The 19,032-nt window shown below is 37.8% G+C and overlaps 1 protein-coding gene across 2 annotated transcripts; it reads right to left on the reverse strand.

Moving 5' to 3' along the window:
- Positions 1–1,157: 1,157 nt before the first annotated feature.
- Positions 1,158–17,873, reverse strand: arhgap19 (Rho GTPase activating protein 19). Of its 2 annotated transcripts, none has more exons than XM_028449027.1 (12): positions 17,804–17,873; positions 14,442–14,716; positions 14,206–14,286; positions 13,825–14,034; positions 9,906–10,132; positions 9,555–9,641; positions 8,432–8,497; positions 6,332–6,541; positions 6,134–6,241; positions 5,919–6,032; positions 3,641–3,742; positions 1,158–3,420 (listed from the first exon to the last, which is right to left on the reverse strand). In XM_028449027.1, the coding sequence occupies exons 1-12, from the start codon at positions 17,845–17,847 to the stop codon at positions 3,409–3,411; spliced, it is 1,536 nt and encodes a 511-aa protein (XP_028304828.1). In that variant the 5' UTR covers positions 17,848–17,873; the 3' UTR covers positions 1,158–3,408. The 2 variants fall into 2 exon arrangements, with proteins under 2 accessions (XP_028304828.1, XP_028304838.1); XM_028449037.1 differs by having other exon boundaries at positions 3,624–3,742.
- Positions 17,874–19,032: the final 1,159 nt, after the last annotated feature.

Raw genomic sequence — 19,032 nt, forward strand, 5'->3', positions numbered from 1 at the left:
GTATTTGGCTCTATATAAATATAATTTAAATTAACACTCCTTTAAAAACTATTGTAGCTGGTCTTAAAAAAAAAAGATGTCACCTTGGGAGTTAGATTTATTGAAAAATAATTAACGTGATATGCTTTCCTTAAACTCATGAATATCGGTACTGTTCTGTAGCCCTCAATGCCTATAGGTGGGTGGAGGGGGGTTATGTTGATATGTTCATATTTGTAATGTCAGTATACATTGTGAAGTTAAAATTCTTAATACATATATAGACAATATCCTGTCCTTGTTTAATTCACACCAGTTACATGACATTTTTTTTTTATCCTAAAGCAAAGCCGCCAAAGGCCTGCAAGCTACTAGTTTTTTCCCGGTGCCCATATTTGAAGTTGATTTATTCATTTTTTGACATTTTTAAAAATACAAAAAATAATGTAATACAGTATAGTGATTTATTTAAAAAAAAAAAAAACAAACAAAAAAAAACAACTAAAGATGATGTTCAATTACATTATTTTTATCGAATTTTAAAGGATAGTTTCAAGGCAGGAGAAATGTAGTGTTTTGATCTTATAGGCGGTATGTTGTGTCCTGTTTTGTTAAATTTGTATTGCACTAAATGTCTGAAGACATTGACATGTTTCATAATTTTATGCCATGACACACAAAGTGTTTTTCAATTTCAAAGCTACTTTAAGAGTTTGGCATATTTAATTTCATGCAACATGAATGTTTAGTTTTGGCCCTTGGCCCTCCACCGCGATTTATTTTTGGCCCTTCAATGAAAAGAATTTGGGAACCCCTATTCTAAAGCATATCACATGACAAACGGTCTGGCCATTAACTAGTTAAGAAAATGTTGCTGCCTTTGATATATTCTTTAAACACTAATATTTACAATCTTGAGAAGGTATGATAATTCATAGAGAAACTATAATAGCAAAGAATATCTGAGAAAATCCAACCTGCCAAGCATTATGGGTGTTGGTTGGTCCACTTTGTGAACAAAATACCGCTCTGAAAAACATCGATCAGCACCACCACCAAGTGGAAATAACAGGTACTGCACAGATATTCTTTTGAAGTAGATAAAAACAGTCTTTTTGTGGGAAAACAAAGGGGTTTAATTCAAGAGCGACGGTGTTTCCAAAATTCACTGTACAGAGGGTTAAGTTATTTTACACCAAATTACAAAAAGTCAGGTTATCACAGTTTAAAGGAGCCACAGCCAAGATCCCAACATTAGGAAGACTGTACATCTGTCATGGGAAAGTGGCTGGGAATGTCACAGATTCTCAAAAAGATCAAATAAGGGTGTTTCTGAACTCTTACTACTTTTAGCTTTTGACTGATATTCTAATATTAAAGAGGTGCTCGTCAGTGACCAACAAAAGATAACAATAAAAACATTCACATTTAAGTATAATAGACGTGCAACACATACAGGTTATAATGCCCTTTGGATTTCAAATGAACAAGATGATAGTCAAGAAAAGAAATCCTAAAAAACAATGAGTCATTGTATGAAAGACAAAAAAAAAAAAAAAAAAGACAGTCATGTAGTGTTACTCAGTCCAGTTCAACATTTCACTTACTTTCATAAAACCTTTAAATTCAACTTCCACAACTCTTCTAAACACGAGGCTCAGGGACCAGATTTTAAAGTACAAACACCTTGGTAATTATTGAGCCAATAAATGATTAATCTCTTCTATCAGGAAAAGGTGATCACAGCTCTGAGGGATGAAAATCTGATCCTTGAGCAACTCTTTAAACCACAAACCGAGCAGTGAAATCAGTGATGTCACAACGCTAACCTGCAAGAAAACTGCCGAGTCAAGCAGAATTAACTTTTTAAAAGAGAGAGAATAAGGCAGCTTTTTAATTTTAAAACAAGTTTAGGTAAAAGGAGTTAAAGAACACTGGTGGAATTAAACTTGGAAATAGAAAAATACATCATCATACGGCTTCCATAACAATAGCTCATTAAATTGGGACATTTGAAAAGCATTTTCCTGCTTTAGAAACAAAGAAAAAAATGTTTTAGGCTTGTTCACTCAAAGTTAACAGGATTTTATCTGACTTATGAACTAAAATGACTTGAATAATTCTAACTTATAGGTACAAATAAATCTCTCTGTTGAATGCTTCCTGCTCATTAAAAGCCTGCTTAATGTTTCTTTACCCGCAAACCATCTCACAATGCTGTGTTTCTTCCTTAACTGATCAATTTAAATGGTGGAACAGTGCCGTTATAAAATCATTTGGAATGAACGGTGGCTTTTCCATGACATCCAAAATGAGTTTTTACTCTCATTACACTCACTTTTATTTCCCACCAATTTAATTATAATTTCAGTGTCTCAATGTAAAAAAATGACCCCCAAAACATCGGTCTCACTTCCTTAAATCCAATTTAAATCCCAATCGTTTCCATAAATAAATGGATCACTGGGATGTTCACTGTCCTGCACCCCAATTAGACTGGGATTGACTCTAGCCCTCTGTGGTGGACTAAACCAGATGTAAAAAAAAAAAACCCTGACAGAAATATTATTGCTCGCCTCAACCACAAACACATGCCATTTACCCTCTTTAGTGTTCCTTTGAACCACAAACAAATCTCTAAACTGCATCTTTAAGAAGAACTCAATCTTTCAGACATAAAAAAAAAACAATAATAATGAGACATGTTTAAAACTAATTAAAAAAAAAAAAGCATTCTAAAAATGTAACATTTTTTAAATGGTCATATAAATAAAAAGTCAAAGGATTAATCAGCAGGAAAGAGCAAATAATGATTGCTATATTATTTCACAGAAATTCTCCCTGTGCATCTCTGCGTGACCTAAAAGCTTTGACGTGGCAACGTACCAAACAAAGTGACAAATGTAACATCACAGCTCCCAATAAGAAAAGTATAAAAATGTAAACACACACACAGGAACATAATGTACAACATGAATATACAGTCTACACTCTATGGCTGTAAACATGTTAGTGGTCTGACATGGTGCAGTAACTATTGTGTATTTAGAGCCAACAGAACCAAATGAACGCAGACATGCTTTTCTCTGACAACACAGCCACTGTGTGACTGTGTCTAGTCTGTTGAGGAACACTCTGGACCCGCTCATATTTATTAAGTCCAGGAAGAGAGAGAACTATATCAACAATGTTCCTTTCCATGTGTTTCTCTCTCTATGTCATACGTCTTTACATTAAAACGTATGACTTCATGCTGTCAGAGATCATCCTACTGCTGTTTGGTTCTGCTGGCTGAGGCCGTTACAGTTTAAATGTAATGTCTATGATAAAAGCACATAATTTTCAGCATAAACAATAATATTGTAACACTGAGTCTAAGAGGAGGTGGGTGGAGTTACAGAAGCAGAAGAAGAAAAATATCCTGGGAGCTCAGGGAAAGTCCTGCAGACACAAGAGACAAAGAATTATCAACATAGTGACATCAGCAGGTCAAAACCCCAAACCAAGGCTCTGTGGTTCTGATATGTATTTTAATTTTTGAAGCCAAGATGTCTAAACCTGCATTTGTCAAAGGATGGAAAGTGATTTTAAATACAGACTTTAAGACTAAACTGATGTAGCAGAGGTGGAAAAAACCTTCATACCTTCAAATTCTTCATACCTGAGAAACCTTGAGACGTTTGTCGTTGTGAAAAACAAAGTCAGGATTTTTCACCACCAGCCCCATCTTTCCCATCAAAGCATCATTTATTTTGCTGTTGATCTGAACACAAAAACACAACAGAAAGAAAAGTAAGACTGCCAGAGCAAAGCTGTGACAATAAAGGCATGAATACAAAGAAATCTAAGCTGACTCCAAAGAATATCAGCACTGGTGTGATTATCTACGACCCACAGCACAACAGCACTCCCTCTTGTGTGATATTGTTTAACTAACCAGCAGCCACACTAACATAACACTGTGGTTTAAATGCACCACTTCCTCAAAAAATGTATTACTTATGATCTTTTCCATGATTTCTTGTTTTTAATCGACAGTCTAGATGAGACCATTTGAGTAGTTCAGTTTTTTTTTTTAAATGTATTGAATAGGCATCCAACAATTCTTCTCAATAATATATTGAGCCACTCGATAAGGCATCCACAGTTAAATACTTATTAGAGATGTCCCGATACAACTTTTTCATTTCCGATATGATACCGATATTGCAGCCTTGCGTATCTGCCGATACTGATATTGATCTGATATCAGCATGAATCATACATATTTTTTTTTTTTAAATAAAAATAATAATTACTTATTTTGTAGTGTGGAACGTTAGAAAAGACTTGATCAAGTGATGTTACTCAAACAGAGAACAATAGTCAGCAACAGTAGGTATGAGAAAAACGGACCCATTTATCAATAACCAATTGGTTAAATAAATTTTAACCATCAACATAATATCTACAGTATTCTATAATTGAATAAAATAAATGAAAACTGAATTGGGAAAAAAAAATATTTTAAAATAATCGGAGAATCCGGAAATTTGAATCCGATATCCGATATTCGTTTTTAGGCTAATAACGGACCGATATCGATATCAGATCGGGACACCCCTAATACTAATAATAATGCATTGTATTTTAAATTGTGCTTTATCATAGACACTCAAAGCACTTTACATAATTAAGGCATTATTCTTTCACTCCACACTTAGTGGTGGTAAGCTACTATTGTAGCCACAGCTGCCCTGGGGAAGACTGACTTGTAAACAGCATTTTTTACGGTTTGGCGTATAGGCTCCGCCCATTGCATGTCTCGTGCAGGGATTGAGAAACCCCACCACGTGAGTTAATAAACCAATCACAACGCGCTAAGGTTTGGCGACGCTGACAACGTTGTTTACTTTTAGCATGGTTAGCACGGTTAGCAGTGAGGAGCAGCTACAGTCTGAGGAAGCAGCGCAGTCTTTAAAGTCAGCGGTGTGGGAACATTTATCTTTCATAGTCGAGTCTAATGATAAGGAAGAGAAAATTGTCTGTAAACATTGTTTTACTCGTATGACCTATTTAAATGAAACACTTCCAACATGACATCACATGTGTGGAACCATCATCTAGTGATATAATTGTCTGAAGCAGGGTGACCAACAGGTACCACCATCATCTCAAAAGCAATAGCCCCTCCCAGTGCCTTCGTTCAGACGTACTTCACATGTTCAGAGAAAAACAAAAAAAATAACAAAGGCAGTAGGTGTTCATCACCAGGGATTTACAGCTGTTTACAGTGGTTGGAGATGTGTGCTTCATCATCTTTTAAATACATTGTATCCATGTTACTAAATAAATGGCCAGTTTAAGTTTATTACAGGTTTATTTAATGAAAGTAGTGAATTTTTGTTTATTTTATTTTTGAATGAATATTTCCCTATTTTGTCCATGAGCTGCCAGGGTAAAGCACTTCTCCTTTATTTTATTAAGTTTTGTTTAATTTATATCATACAATACACCATATACAGGAATGTAGGAATTTAGTTTTGCTTCAAAGTTAAAAAAAAAATGGTTTAAAACAATCCCTTACTGTTCTTCGAAATGTACTTAAAACACTTAACAGTGAAAACACTTTAAAGGACCGAGCCATAAGAACCGAACCGTGACCAACAAACCGAGGTACTGTACGTATTGAACCGTGGGCTGACTGTATTGTTGCATCCTTAGTATCCTCTTTTCACAGAGGATCAGGATAATTTAAACGGTTACACTAAAAAAGTAAATCCTCATTTAAAAGCTGCATGCTGTACTTAGGCAGTTTACCAATTTACTATTTTAAAAGTAGGCATAATCGAGAGGGAAACCGTACATTTACAAGCATTACTTTTAGAGATAGCACTGCATAATGTGGAAGCAAAAAATAAAGTGTGAATGAGAGCAAATATTAGAATGAAGAGCCTCACCGACTGCTGAACAATATTCTCTTTCCCAACTTTCCTTTCTGTCCTGGTGATGACATCAGGGGAAATGTGCCGGACTCGTCTCTCCGCCGTTAGCTGCTCACCTCGAGCTTTGCGCTGACACCAAAGGAGCAGCGCGGAATGTCAAATGTGAATCAATCTGAGTTTTAAGGTAGAATCGGAAGGTGGCAGTGATTACTTTCTATGACATGTAATACCTTAATGAGGCCTCCAAAGGAGCGAGATCGTGGGTGCTTCTTGTTGGCCGCAGGTGGGACACGGTTCTGCTCGGTGGGTGGTGTCCCTGAGTTGGTTTGTTTTACCAACTACACACAGGACACAAAATCATCAATTAGTAAAAAAGCCTGCAATGCTCAGGCGAGTTCTAGATGGACTTTAGGAGAATCAGGGTAAACCTGTCGGACGAGTTTCTTCTTCTTGGCAGAGTCTGGCATGTTGCTGTGGACGTGTCTGAAGAGCTCCTTCAGCGCGTCCTCTGTATACTGAGCAGCTGGTGACCCACACTGGTCCTGACAACTGGGAGCCAGAGCTGCTGTCCTCTTTAGAGGCAACACTGTTCTCTGAGGAGGAGAGCTGCTGCTGCTGCTCAGCAGATCCAGATCATCCTGTAAATCACAGCACACACCAGACTGAGGAGGACATGATAGTGTTTTTCACCAGTCTGCCAGTATGAAGTCATCATTGATCTGAAGCAACCAAAGTAGGATGTCTCTTCATATTAATTGTAAATAGGTATGTATGTACTTGTGTATGTGTGGACAGATGAATGTATAGTGGATCACATGAATTGTATAATTATATAGATAAATATATATCAATTAATTGTGTGTGTGTGTGTATATATATTTATAGTGTAAATATGTGTATATTATAAGAAGTACTAGATATTACAAGGGGTTGGATATAGTATATACTTCCTCCTACTGCTTTTCAAACATGTATAGGCTTCACAAGCAGGATTTTTGTACCATTTGTCCTCTTTTTGCCTTGTTTGATTTATTTTATTTTTTTTTAATTACTATCATTCATTATTATCATTAGTATATTATTTTTTATTCCATTGTGAGATACACTGCTGTTGTGTTCATGTTCGAAATAAAATTAAATCAAATCCAACATGCTCGGCTAGCTTCAGAACACTAGGCAATGATTTGATTCCTTCATTTTTGTGTATAAAATATTAGTGATGCACCGACATTCCGGCCATCAAAACACTTTTCTCACCGAAACAAAGAAACCAAAACAGGATGTTGTGATGATGCGAGCAAACACCACGGTCAGTTTGTCCGCGGACCAGTGACGCATGACTGCACATCAGCAGCATTAATCCAGTTTCAGAATCTGTTAGCGCACATTTCACTGAGATCCTCTGCACTTCACAAGTGTATTTGGTCTGCATTATAAAGATCATTACTTGGATGGAAATAAACCAGTGCACACAACAAATGATCCATGCTGCAATCATAATACATGCTTGGATAATAAATACAGAGCACTTTTTGTTTTAATGAAAGAACATTGAAATATTTCTCAGGCCGTTATTGACCTGTACATTATAATTTAATGTAGTAGGGCCAAGTTAAACTTTTTTTTTTTTTTTTACTTTATATTGTTGGAATGTCAGTGCTAAATAAATATTTTCATATTTTTCATTTATTTATTCTTTGAAGCATTAATATTAATTTATACAATTGCAATGTTTTAATTTTAGTGAGGTTAGTACACATTCAGAGCCATAAATGCAATGGGACTAACAATTTATTGCGGTATTTCAGTTTTCGGCCTTGATTTTCTCATTTTCGGTTTCGGCCAAGAATTTTCATTTCAGTGCATCCTTCTAAAATATTCAACGTGTCTTCATATATGATCTGATATTTGACAATCAAAAATTAGGGACGGTAATCTTTAGGCACCTCATGATTTGATTACCATAATAGGGACTATTATCTTAATGTACTTTTTCGCAGCATTTCTTACTTTCTCACCGTGACCATTGATTTGCCATTTTTTTAAAAAACATAGCAATTGTATTCAGACAGCAGAAACATTTACTTTTTTATTAGACCAGCAGAAGGAAACTGTAAAATGTTCAGTTAGAAATGCATGGTGAAGTGACAAAGTAGCAGCATATACAACAAACAAAAAGAGCTGTCCTAAATGTTAAATTATATACAGTTTATGAAATATAAACTAAATAAGCAGCTCAAGTACTATAGTGCTTAAGATATTTAAAAAACAGGGTAAAAAATAATATTTAACTTACCATTTCAAGAAACGATTATAGGAAATGTATGAATCGATAATTATGTCTGAATGATTGATGATGCATCGATTATTTCTCCCACACCAATCAAAAATGAGCTGTTTTACTCTATTATTGATAAACAAATGATTTCATTGTGATCACTGGTGTAAAATAAAGTATTTAAAAAGCTAAATGTTTTTATGTGACTGACTGTAACATGAACATCTAACTTGACTCTCTCATTCCATACCTTGGTCTGCAGAGCTTTGGTTCCAGTGAAGTGGATTTTGGCGTATTCCCTCAAGTACACAGGAGCCTACACACAAACACATCACGCATTCAAAGACAAAGATTTTTTTTTTTTTTTTTAAATGGTTGCATTTAATGCACAGTACACAGAGATAAACTCATACCTGCTCAACGTAACATGATTTAGGACCAATTCCACTGACAACAGGAGGAGAATGAAGTAGTACATAGTTTATATCCTAGCTCCTGATTTTAATGCTCATTCTTCTAGTCGTCACAAAGGCTGACTATTAATCCCTTGTTTTTGTACCCACTCAGGGATGTTGGGGCTATAATAAATGTCTTGACGTTTTGGGCATACATACATATATTATCAAATGTGCAGTTGAATATAAATACATACTTTACCTATTTTGTCACATTTAATTCATAAATGGCATTTTATTGGGATTTAATGAGATAGACCAAGGTACTGTAGAATATCTAGATGGACAGTGGCTATGAATAGCAATTTACAAGTTTTGTCATAGATTTTCAGATGGATTATGTTTTGGACTTTGACTGGGCCATACAATACATGAATATGCTTTGGTGTAAACCAGATGTGGGCTACTGGTACCCCGTGTGGCCCCAGAAACACACAAAATGGCATGAAAATACACCAAATGACAACAGAAATACACCACATAATTCAAATAATCAATTTTACCCCAAAAACACACAAAATCAACAAGCACAAAATTAGACATAATATACAAAGCAATAACAAAAATACACACAATTCCCATATTACGCCAAAAGACAAAAAACCCTTTGTCCTTGTGTTAATACTGAGATTAGTCATTTTTCTAAATGCTGATATGAATGTTGATAATGTGACCAATTTCTAGTTTGGGATGATGCAATGCACGGTGCTACTTCTTCCCTGTCTGCTGTTCTTTGGCCTTGATAAAATCCCAACAAAATAGATTTACATTTGTGGTTGTAATGTGACAAAATTGTCAAACAATTGCCAACGCGCCTTATTCTTAGACATCGCCCTTTCCATAGTTTTGTTTTTGAGTACCTCAGAGAGGAGAGGCAGAAATATTGATTTGTGTGGAATGTGTGTGTTCAATCCTCACCCTGAACAGTTTCTGTGAGTGTTTGATAAGGAATGCCATACTGTTGTTGAGCTTCTTCAGGTTGTCTTTCAGGTCCCCAGCTGTCATCTAGGACAAAAGAAAGTATTTTCTTACCAAGTTACAGTAAAGATTATTTTTAGCCGACCTGTTGTTAAGACACGTCTAGGCAAGGTTACCTTTAAATTCATTTCATATTTCAGTCAGATCAATCTTTAATAAACTAAACTGAACATGCAGTAGGTTGCCATAGTCTGCACAACATCAATATCTAAGTTATCTTAGACATAATACATTACACCAAATGTGCAACGGAAATGTTTCTGGAATCAGTGTGGTCTTGAATTTTCTTACATGTCTGGGCCAGAGAACATGTGGGGCAAACATGATTGCCAGGTTGGAAGCAGACATCTTGTTCTTGTCTTGCTGCTTGGCTGTGTGGTAGAGCAGGTTGAGTAGTAGCTTCAGCAGGGAGCGGTTGGACTGGGGTAAGAGCAGGAAGAGGAGCTGCAGCGCTTCAATCTGTCGCTCTTTGTTGGGAACTGCCGTCTTGTTGCCTTGTTCATCAAATAGTGTGATGTCTGAGAGAGAACAAGATTTATATGTCAACTCAACTGGGAGCATCAAAATAATAATTCAGTCCTCTCCCCAATCTTCAACACTTGACCTGTCACTCTCCAACAAAAACACTGAAGTCTCCAAAGAATAACTTGGATGTATAAATATGACGAGCATTAAAAATCCATCTGTAAAAGCACAATAGCCTTCATTTATCAAACATTAGTACGTTCAGATCTGAGCGTACAACGTGCAATCGACCATATTCAAGCTTTGGTATTTATCATTTTTGACGTGAGTATACGCTACGATCAGATTTCACGTCAGGTCTGACCTCATGTTCACAAATGTGAGTGTGTGGATTTGTTGTGCAGCACAGCAGATATAATGTGAGCGAGTCTGAAAATAATTATTAAACAAACATCAGTCACCATTTAGGCATAAAAAGACAGACACATATTTAGAACAGATCAAACAGAATTATTAAAATCAATTAAACAAAATATATTGAATTTCCAAAAAACCCACGCTATGGCTGTTACCAATTTTTTGGTTTTCCTACCACGGAATACCGTATAGCCCCGCTGGTAAACTCTGCTACTGTCCGAGCAACAGTGTAGAGTTCAACGGTGCGTACATACACATGGGAGCGCAGCTCTGCTTCTGCTTTGTACTGAAGCAGGGGAACACTGCTGTGACATTATCCATGCCTTCAAAATGTTAAGGATACCTTAGACTTCTTCAAATGCACTGCATTATTTAACCAGTAATGTAAAAGGCATAATAAACACAGGCAAGGAACAACATTTAGTCATTTTAAGGGCCTTTTTTTAAGGGTTTTGTTAATTTCTTTCTAATGTGTTATTTATTCCTTAAAGTGTGCGGACAACTGAAGCAAATATAAACCTCAAATTTCCGTGCGTCTCTCCAGGATCTCTGCTGGGGCTTGTTCGTAGTGCGCACAGGGGGGCAGACGTCACCTTCTTGGTAGCTGATCCTTCACAGAGCGTTTTTATGAGCTCCTTTATACGATGGCTGACAGGGGCAAACACAAAAATGCTGCAAATCTATATCTTTATGTCCAGTTTTCCCACTGTAAAAAAGCACATCTTTGTTTTGCTCTACCTCAGATGTGAGGATTTCCTGTCTTTTCTTGCCAGTGTTTATTTGACCTCAGTGGGCGGGGCCTCGAATCCAGGAAGATTTAAAGGTAGGGTAGGCGATTTTCAAAAGCTCACATGATTTTGAATGTAGCCTCCCCGATGGCTCCGCCTCTACCCCCCTCCCCTCTGTGCTCCGTCTCACTCACATGCATGCAATGAAATTTGCATCCGTTTTTGCATCCGATTGAATTGAAACACTTAGTACAAGTGGAAGTCTGTCAGTCTTGGCAAAACAAGAATGTACACTTGACAAACTGCAGGGTCAGTTCTGTGCACGAGCCTCTTGAAATCAATAAGTATCGGGTTGTTAAACTGTTGCTAAACTTTGCAGGTAAAGCATTAAGTTTTTATGTCAAGCGTATGATGTTGCATCATCACAGGGCGGTGCAAAGTTCCCTTTCAGTCGATTCACTCGGTACAACACAGTATGGGGTATCACGCCCCTGCGTGGCCTACTGAAAAAAACCTCTAAGCACAGGTTCAAGATGCTAACACTCAAGACAGCTACTGAGCGCTATCAATCCGGGGGATTGGTTTACAACTATCAATCTCACGGACGCTTATTTTCATGTGGCAATACACCCGGACCACAGGCAGTTTCTAAAGTTAGCATTCGAAGGTGTAGCCTACGAATACCTTGTGCTTCCGTTCGGTTTGTCGCTCGCTCCTCACACCTTTACCAAATGTGTCGAGGCGGCGTTAGCTCCTATATGGGAGAAAGGCATGCGTGTCTTAGCCTATCTGGACGACTGGGCTCTGATAGCGGGTTCGAGAGAGCAGTCAGCAGTGAATCCATCTCTTGTTCTGTCCCATATCCAAGCTCTGGGCTTTTCAGTGAACGTGAAAAAGAGCTCGCTGACCCCAAGTCAGCAGTTTTCTTTCCCCAGTCTGGAAATATGCTCTTTAACCGGCTGAGCACATCTGTCGGAGGGCAGGGTGGCCGCGTTCCACCGCTGCCTCACTCATTTTCAATTGGCCCTGTAGCTTTTGGGCATGAAGGCGTCCATGATTGCTGTAGTGCCGCTCGGGCTGTTAAAGACGCGCGCTTTTCAGCGCTGGTCTCGCTCACACCGGCCGTGTCCACAGCGTCACCTCCAGCGGATGTTGATAATAATTCCGTCTTGTATGATGGCTCTCCACCGTTGGAGGAAACCTGGGTTACTAGCCTGGGCTCCCCGGTAGGGAGGGTGTGCTTTTGCAAAGTGGTGACCACAGATGCCGCCCTGATGGGATGGGGGGCTCTGTGCAACGCACATAAATTATCTGGAGCTGCTCGCAGGTTTCTTGGCCCTGAAGTATTTTCGCTCCGTGGTAACAGAGCTAACATGTTCTGATCAGGACGGACAACACTACAGTGGTCTCTTACATAAACAGGCAGGGGGGGGACACGATCACTTCCCGTGCTAAAACTGACTCACTCTCTGTTGATTTGGGGCAGTGTTCATTTTATGTCTCTGAGAACCACTCAAGTTCCAGGACGCCTGAACCTGGGGGCAGACCTTCTCTCCTTTTGAGCCCCCTGTTCTTTTCCATAACAGACCACAATGCACCTCTGGAGATGGATGCACTAGCGCACCCATGGCCCAACACGCTTCTGTAAGCATTTTCCCGAGTGGAAATGATACTGCCTGTGTTGGAGAGAGTGTGTCGTCAGGGTCTGTCCCTGATTCTGGTGGCCCCTCGGTGGCCTGCGAAATCATGGTATGCCGAGATAATCAATGTGCTGGTAGAGGAGCCATGGCAGCTACCTCCACGCAGGGACCTCCTTTCGCGGGCAGGTGGAGAATTGGTTCATCTACGTCCAGAATTGTGGCTGCTACATGCCTACCCGTTGAAAGGTCAAATTTAATGGTTCAGGGTCTGCCCCCAAGTGTGGTGGCAACAATCCAGAATGCTAGGGCATCATCCACTTATGGTTTATATGTTAATAAATGGCGAGCATTCGAGCAATAGGGTCAGGACCGAGATATACTCCCATTTCAGTGTTCAATTGTGGAGGTTTTGACTTTTCTTTCTGGATAAAGGTCTGTCCTTTTCCACTATTAAAGTTTATTTGGCAGCTATATCTGCCTTCCATGTTGGTTTCAATGGAGTGACGTCAGGTGCGCATCCGCTGGCCATACATTTTTTTAATGGGAATTTGCCGGCTGGGGCCTGTGGTGAAATCCATCATCCCCTCATAGGATTTAACTGTAGTGCTGGATGCTCTCTGTGGCCCCCCTTTTGAGCCTATGGAGTCAGCAGATATGAGATTAGCTTCATATAATACTGCACTACTTATCGCTTTGACCTCCGTTAAGTGAGTGGGCGACCTTCATGTTTTATCAGTGCATCCTTCTTGTACCCAGTTCACTTCAGATAGTTCCAAGGTCACATTACACCCGAATATGGCGTATGTGCCTAAGATCATCCGTTCAGCTCATAGCTCCATGATTTTTGAGCTAATGAGTTTTTGCCCTCCTCCTTTTGCATCTGAGGAGCAAAGGAGGTTACATTCCTTGTGTCCTGTACGTGCTCCAAGTGAGTCAATTAAAATGTGTGTTAATTCTCACCGGCTATTTTAAGGTGTGCGTGGAAGTGTTTGTGAGTGAGCAGGGGCTCCGGCAGCTCTCCCAGAAACGTCTTCAGTAGGGTGGCCACGTCATTGGGGTGAAAGCCACCGGTCTCCAGGTCAACATCAGTGCCGCTGTTGAGGAGCTCCTTTAGGGCGTGTTGCCGGATGGTATTCCCAGGCACCCGGAACAACCCCTCCACATGCAGGTCTGAACGGATCAGAAAGGATGGGATCAGCAAAAAAAATCTTCAGACATCTAACCTGAAAATACTAGAAATCTAATCATAAAGTCTATCAATTTTGTTACTTTTCAATCAACAGAATTCTAAACTGCAGAGAAATTAAATAAAAAAAAATAACCAAAGAATGGATGACTCACTTTTGCTGAGGTACTCAATCAAATGGTAGATCTGTGCAATGCAGCCTTCAGTCAGTGGAGTTCCAAACACAACACCTTTATCTGTGGGTTTTTCCATGAATATGAGGGAAAAAAAAATCAACCAACATTTATCTACTAATAGAAACTTTCCTTTTAATGTAGCCAGAATTCCAGATAACAGTTTGATGCAGTGATTACAAGTAACACAAGTCAAACATTTAATTTTAGATTCTGACCTTTGCGTTTGAGGAAGTTAAAAGAGCGGAAGAAACCTCCATTTCCACCCGTTGGAGTCTTTGGGCTTTCCTCTCCCAGAAGCTGAGAAAACTCAGTCCCAGGGAGATCGATCAACCGGGTAATGTTACTAAGCACCAGCTCAAGGAAAACATCCGAGTGCTCATGGCGGAGTTTCTCCACGAAGAAGTCCGGGTTTAAAATGATCGGTGGTCGGCCTGTGCAAGACCTACTAGCAGATTCCTCATGACTGGTTCCCATATCGTTCACTGTATCTCTGTAGAAACAATACCATAACACTCTCATTTTAGCTGATTGTACGACTCAGTATAATAAGGCATCAACACATATTACCATGCAGAACGTTTTCAGCCATTTTTAGGTTCATTAAGCCTTCCCTGGGGGGACCTGGTACAGAGGCACAGAATACTGTATGTCCAGAAATAAGTTCCCTAAAAAGCGATAGCTAGAATAGTTCTTGATTGGAAAATTTGGGTAAAAAGAGATTAAGGCAGGCTGCCTGTTTGTTAGAGAAAATATCAGAAGAGGAAATTGGGTCATTCCATGTCATTTCAACAAACGGCCCAATTTTAACCAATTGTTCTGTGATTATTTAATAGGCACACTGTACATTTTTAGTTTGATTGAATTATAAATTTCTTTAGATATGACCAATTTAGTGAGGGGGGATATGTTGATTTTCGTGTGTCCTTATTTGTCTTCCATTTTCAGCTTCCAATATTTCAGGAACATTACCACATAGATAACTGAAATATGGAATAGTAATACAGCTCCACCTACTCTCTAAGAATATACAAAAAGTTTTGCTATACATCCTATCTGGATGTCAGTCCATATTTGGAAAAAACTTTGTCTGGGTTTCAGGCTTGAACATGTTCGGGCCTTTAGTAAACAACTGGCAAATTCCTCAGCTCCCTGTAATTTGATCAGCTTTGAGCTATGTACATAGACAGTTTATATCACAAAGTAGTCACATACCGTATGCATTGGTTCACGGTTGACAGTCTATTGAAATCCAAAAGAATACTTTTTTTTTTTTTTACTGTTTTCACTGGCCCATAACTTTTAATTTATAGTTGGTCTGGGCAAAAAAAAATATTTAATCGATGTATCGAATTTGTAGATAAAAACTATTTTTATTTTGCAAATTCGAGTTTTTTTTGTTATTTTTTCCCCCACCACAGTTTTTTCGGACTTATTTGCGTTCGGTCCTTGTGGGTTACTGTAGCGCGATGTGAGCCAGCCCCCTCTTTGTTTACATTTGTTCATCCTTTGAGTAGGCTATATGTGTGCCACGGACATGTTTCATTTTCTATTCACACTATGCTGAGATGCTAAGGGAAGAGTTCACTTTTTCTTTAATTGTAATGTTATAAAATATATAGTTATCTGATTTCTTAATCAGAAAATTTAAGCTATTGTGAAGTTGCTGTTGCACTTTTGCTTAAACCTGAGTTAAAGCTTGAAATTGTTGAATGACAGAGCATCATTTACTTTTTATTTTGGGATTGTTCTATGCATTTTAACTTTTGAGGACAATCACAGCAATAAAGTGGCACTTTTGACAATATATCTGTTGTCTGCAGTCATTTAAGTGCATTGAAATTTTTTTTATAATATACATAGTATAAAAATGACTCTCTTTTCCATTTTTATTTTTGACCCAATTGTTTAAATCTAGTAAAATATAATTTTATCTGTCAATATATTGACTACATTTAGAACATCTCATTCACAAGTTGAATTGAGCTCTTATAAATGAATTAAACATTAAGCCTCTGCGGCAACCGAAAAGCAGCAAATAATATGATTTACATATTTCAGAAATAAACCTTAAAACACTGGAGATATTGTTTAAAAAAAACAAAAAAATACTACAGTTCCACAGCTTCAATGTAAAAAGTAAATAAATAAATACTTACTGCAATAGTTTACTGGCCTTTTGTTGTTGTTGTTCTTATTGTTGATATCTCTCTTACATTGATTAGCACTTAGATAAACTTGGGGTGGGAACCTCTAGGTACCTCATGATACAATATCCGATACAAAGCTCACGATAACGATTATCTCACGATATGACGATACTGCGATAATCGATATATTGGTCAGAAATCAACCTACAATAATCTATGACATGACAAAAAAAGATTAAGTGAAAAAATACACTGTATTTTATATCTCTGAAAGACAAAAAAAATGAAAAAGTGTCCTACGAACAGTGACACTATTTTAGTCCATTATTTCTGTAAATAAGTGTCAACATACCAATGTAAACAAATAACTACCTCCAATAGTGCTTTTTGTAAACAAAAAATAGTGTCTTTCTGACCAGTGAGTGACACCATTAGAGTGCAATATTCTAGTAAACAAAATATCGGTTCCTTTAACAGCGACACATTTTCCATGTAACATTGCAGTGAACAAGCAAAAATGTCCTTTTAGGCAAAAGACCTACCTGCACATGTTAGTGAAAATTAAAAAAGCTGAAAAGGTTTTGAATATAATAAAATAAATCTTAAATCCAATAAAATCAATATTTACATTCTTCAGAAATTAAAGTGCATTTTGTTTAAACAGATTTCAGATTGATGTAATAAAAGCCTTTTTTCCCCTTTCTTGTAAACCTTTCTTCAAAACAAAGTCACTGGACAGATACATGTCCACTGCCCATGTTAACTGTGCATGTTTTTCTTAAGAAAAAGCAGCTGGTCAGCATGTTCAGGAGTGAACACACAAGGGTTTAGAGCTCAGGACAGCAAAATCTGTGTTGGTTCATTTTTAGAATCCATTTGTTTGTGGTTAAAAAAAAAATTTAAAAAAAAAGCCATACTCTGAATTTACCTGCATGGATCAATAGTCCAGCACTGAACAGCACTTTTAACTGTTGTTGAATTCACGTTCTTTAATACCACTAAATACAGCAGCAAATTGTAATGCTTGTCTTGTGTTGGCAGAATAACCTGCAGTAATTTAATACACTGTTTGCAAACGAACTGTGATAATAAACAAACTATCTTATAACAAAGTGCATTGAAAACAAAAAATACCACAAATGTTTTTCATACTTTTGTGGTAACTTACTTAGCATTGGCTCCGTTGAATGAATACAACTATCTTAAACAAACAGGGACTTTCATTTGTTGCTAAGGCTAAGCAGCAGTAGCTCTTTTTAAACGACTAGCTCGAGGCCTAGCTACGGTGATAGCCTAGCAACTACAATTACATTCCTTGTGCCTATCATTCGTATCTGAATTTCACAATTCTACTGCAAGGAACACTACTACCCAACTACAGTATTATTTAAAAGAGAATCGATAGCGAAGGGCATTATTTTTGATGTTACCTTGACTTTTGTGTGTTTTCTGGGACATCTCTCCCCGCAGCCATATTCCGTTTGAATCCTCCGCTGTCTAGTCACTGGCTCCGCCCACGACTCCAACCATTGGTGACTTTACAACAATAGGCGGAACAATGTGGTGCTAATTTGCATGGCCCTCACAGTGATTGGTCGGTTTGAAAATGCTGAACACAACATTACAGCATGATTACAGCAGCAAGAGACTCCTGTGATGTTACTGTAATGCAGGGATGGGCAACAGCGGGGGTCACAAATATGTGATTATATCTGATCTGTGGGCCACATGATCAATATTCACGTCAGTAACGACCGATCTGAGCATACAGGGGCGAAGGGCTTTGTCATCTTTTTTGTCTTTGTCTGGTTATGTTGTTTTCTCGGTTTTTAGTCATTTTCTGTGTTTTTGGAGTCATTCTGTGTTTTTATAATTGTTTTGTGTTCTTGTAATTATGTGTACTTTTTGTAATTAGCTGCATTTTTGTTGTCAATTGTTGTGTTTTTGTAGTCATTTTTTGTGTTGTGTACTTTTTTGCATTTTGCTGGCGATTTAAGTGTTTTGCAAGTTTTTTTGTGTATCATGTCGGACTATGTATTCCTTCCAACTTCTTGAAATACAATTTTTGGGGATTTGTTTTGGGGGGCTGCACAAAATTAAACCGAGGGCCAAATGTTGCCAATTGTATGGCCATCCCAAATATTTAGAAAAATGGCAACATAATGTGGAAAATTAGCAGGATAACTGAGAAACCAACCAGACACAACTGAGTGAAATTTAATAAAGATCGGTCATCACAAAAACTAATTTTGCCAATGATGAGGGTTAGAGATTTTTTTTAATTTTTATTTAGAACCTGATTAAGAATCAGTGTAATGATCTGGAACAAGTCCAGAATTAAATGGAATATTCCATGGCGTAAGGAAGTTGTTCTCTAATGTTTTTGGCTCAAGTACCCCCTTTCTCTTTTTTCTGAATCCAAGTTCCTTTGTCCGAGCACATTTTGCTCAGAATACTATGTAAAAACAACTATAGAGAGAAATGACGGAATGAATGAGTGATAACACACATTTTAAATAATCCAAGTTTGGAAAATTAGGTGGAAATAAACAGTATTTAGTGCCTCTTGAATAGACTTATTTCTATAGTTATCATTTCTGGTCCATCACACGCCTGGTGTGGGACCCTTTGTATTTTAATCAAGATCATTTCCATTGTA

Source organism: Gouania willdenowi, chromosome 1 (assembly GCF_900634775.1).
Source record: "Gouania willdenowi chromosome 1, fGouWil2.1, whole genome shotgun sequence".
Lineage (NCBI taxonomy): Eukaryota > Metazoa > Chordata > Actinopteri > Blenniiformes > Gobiesocidae > Gouania > Gouania willdenowi.

Excerpts from the sequence above, each read along its gene's own strand:
- arhgap19 (XM_028449027.1), bottom strand. The coding sequence starts at position 17,847 with ATGGCTGCGGGGAGAGATGTCCCAGAAAACACACAAAAGTCAAG. Across the intron at positions 9,642-9,905 it reads ATGTTCTCTGGCCCAGACAT|ATGACAGCTGGGGACCTGAA; the intron begins GTAAGAAAATTC and ends CTTTTGTCCTAG. Across the intron at positions 6,033-6,133 it reads CCTTTGGAGGCCTCATTAAG|CGCAAAGCTCGAGGTGAGCA; the intron begins GTATTACATGTC and ends CTTTGGTGTCAG.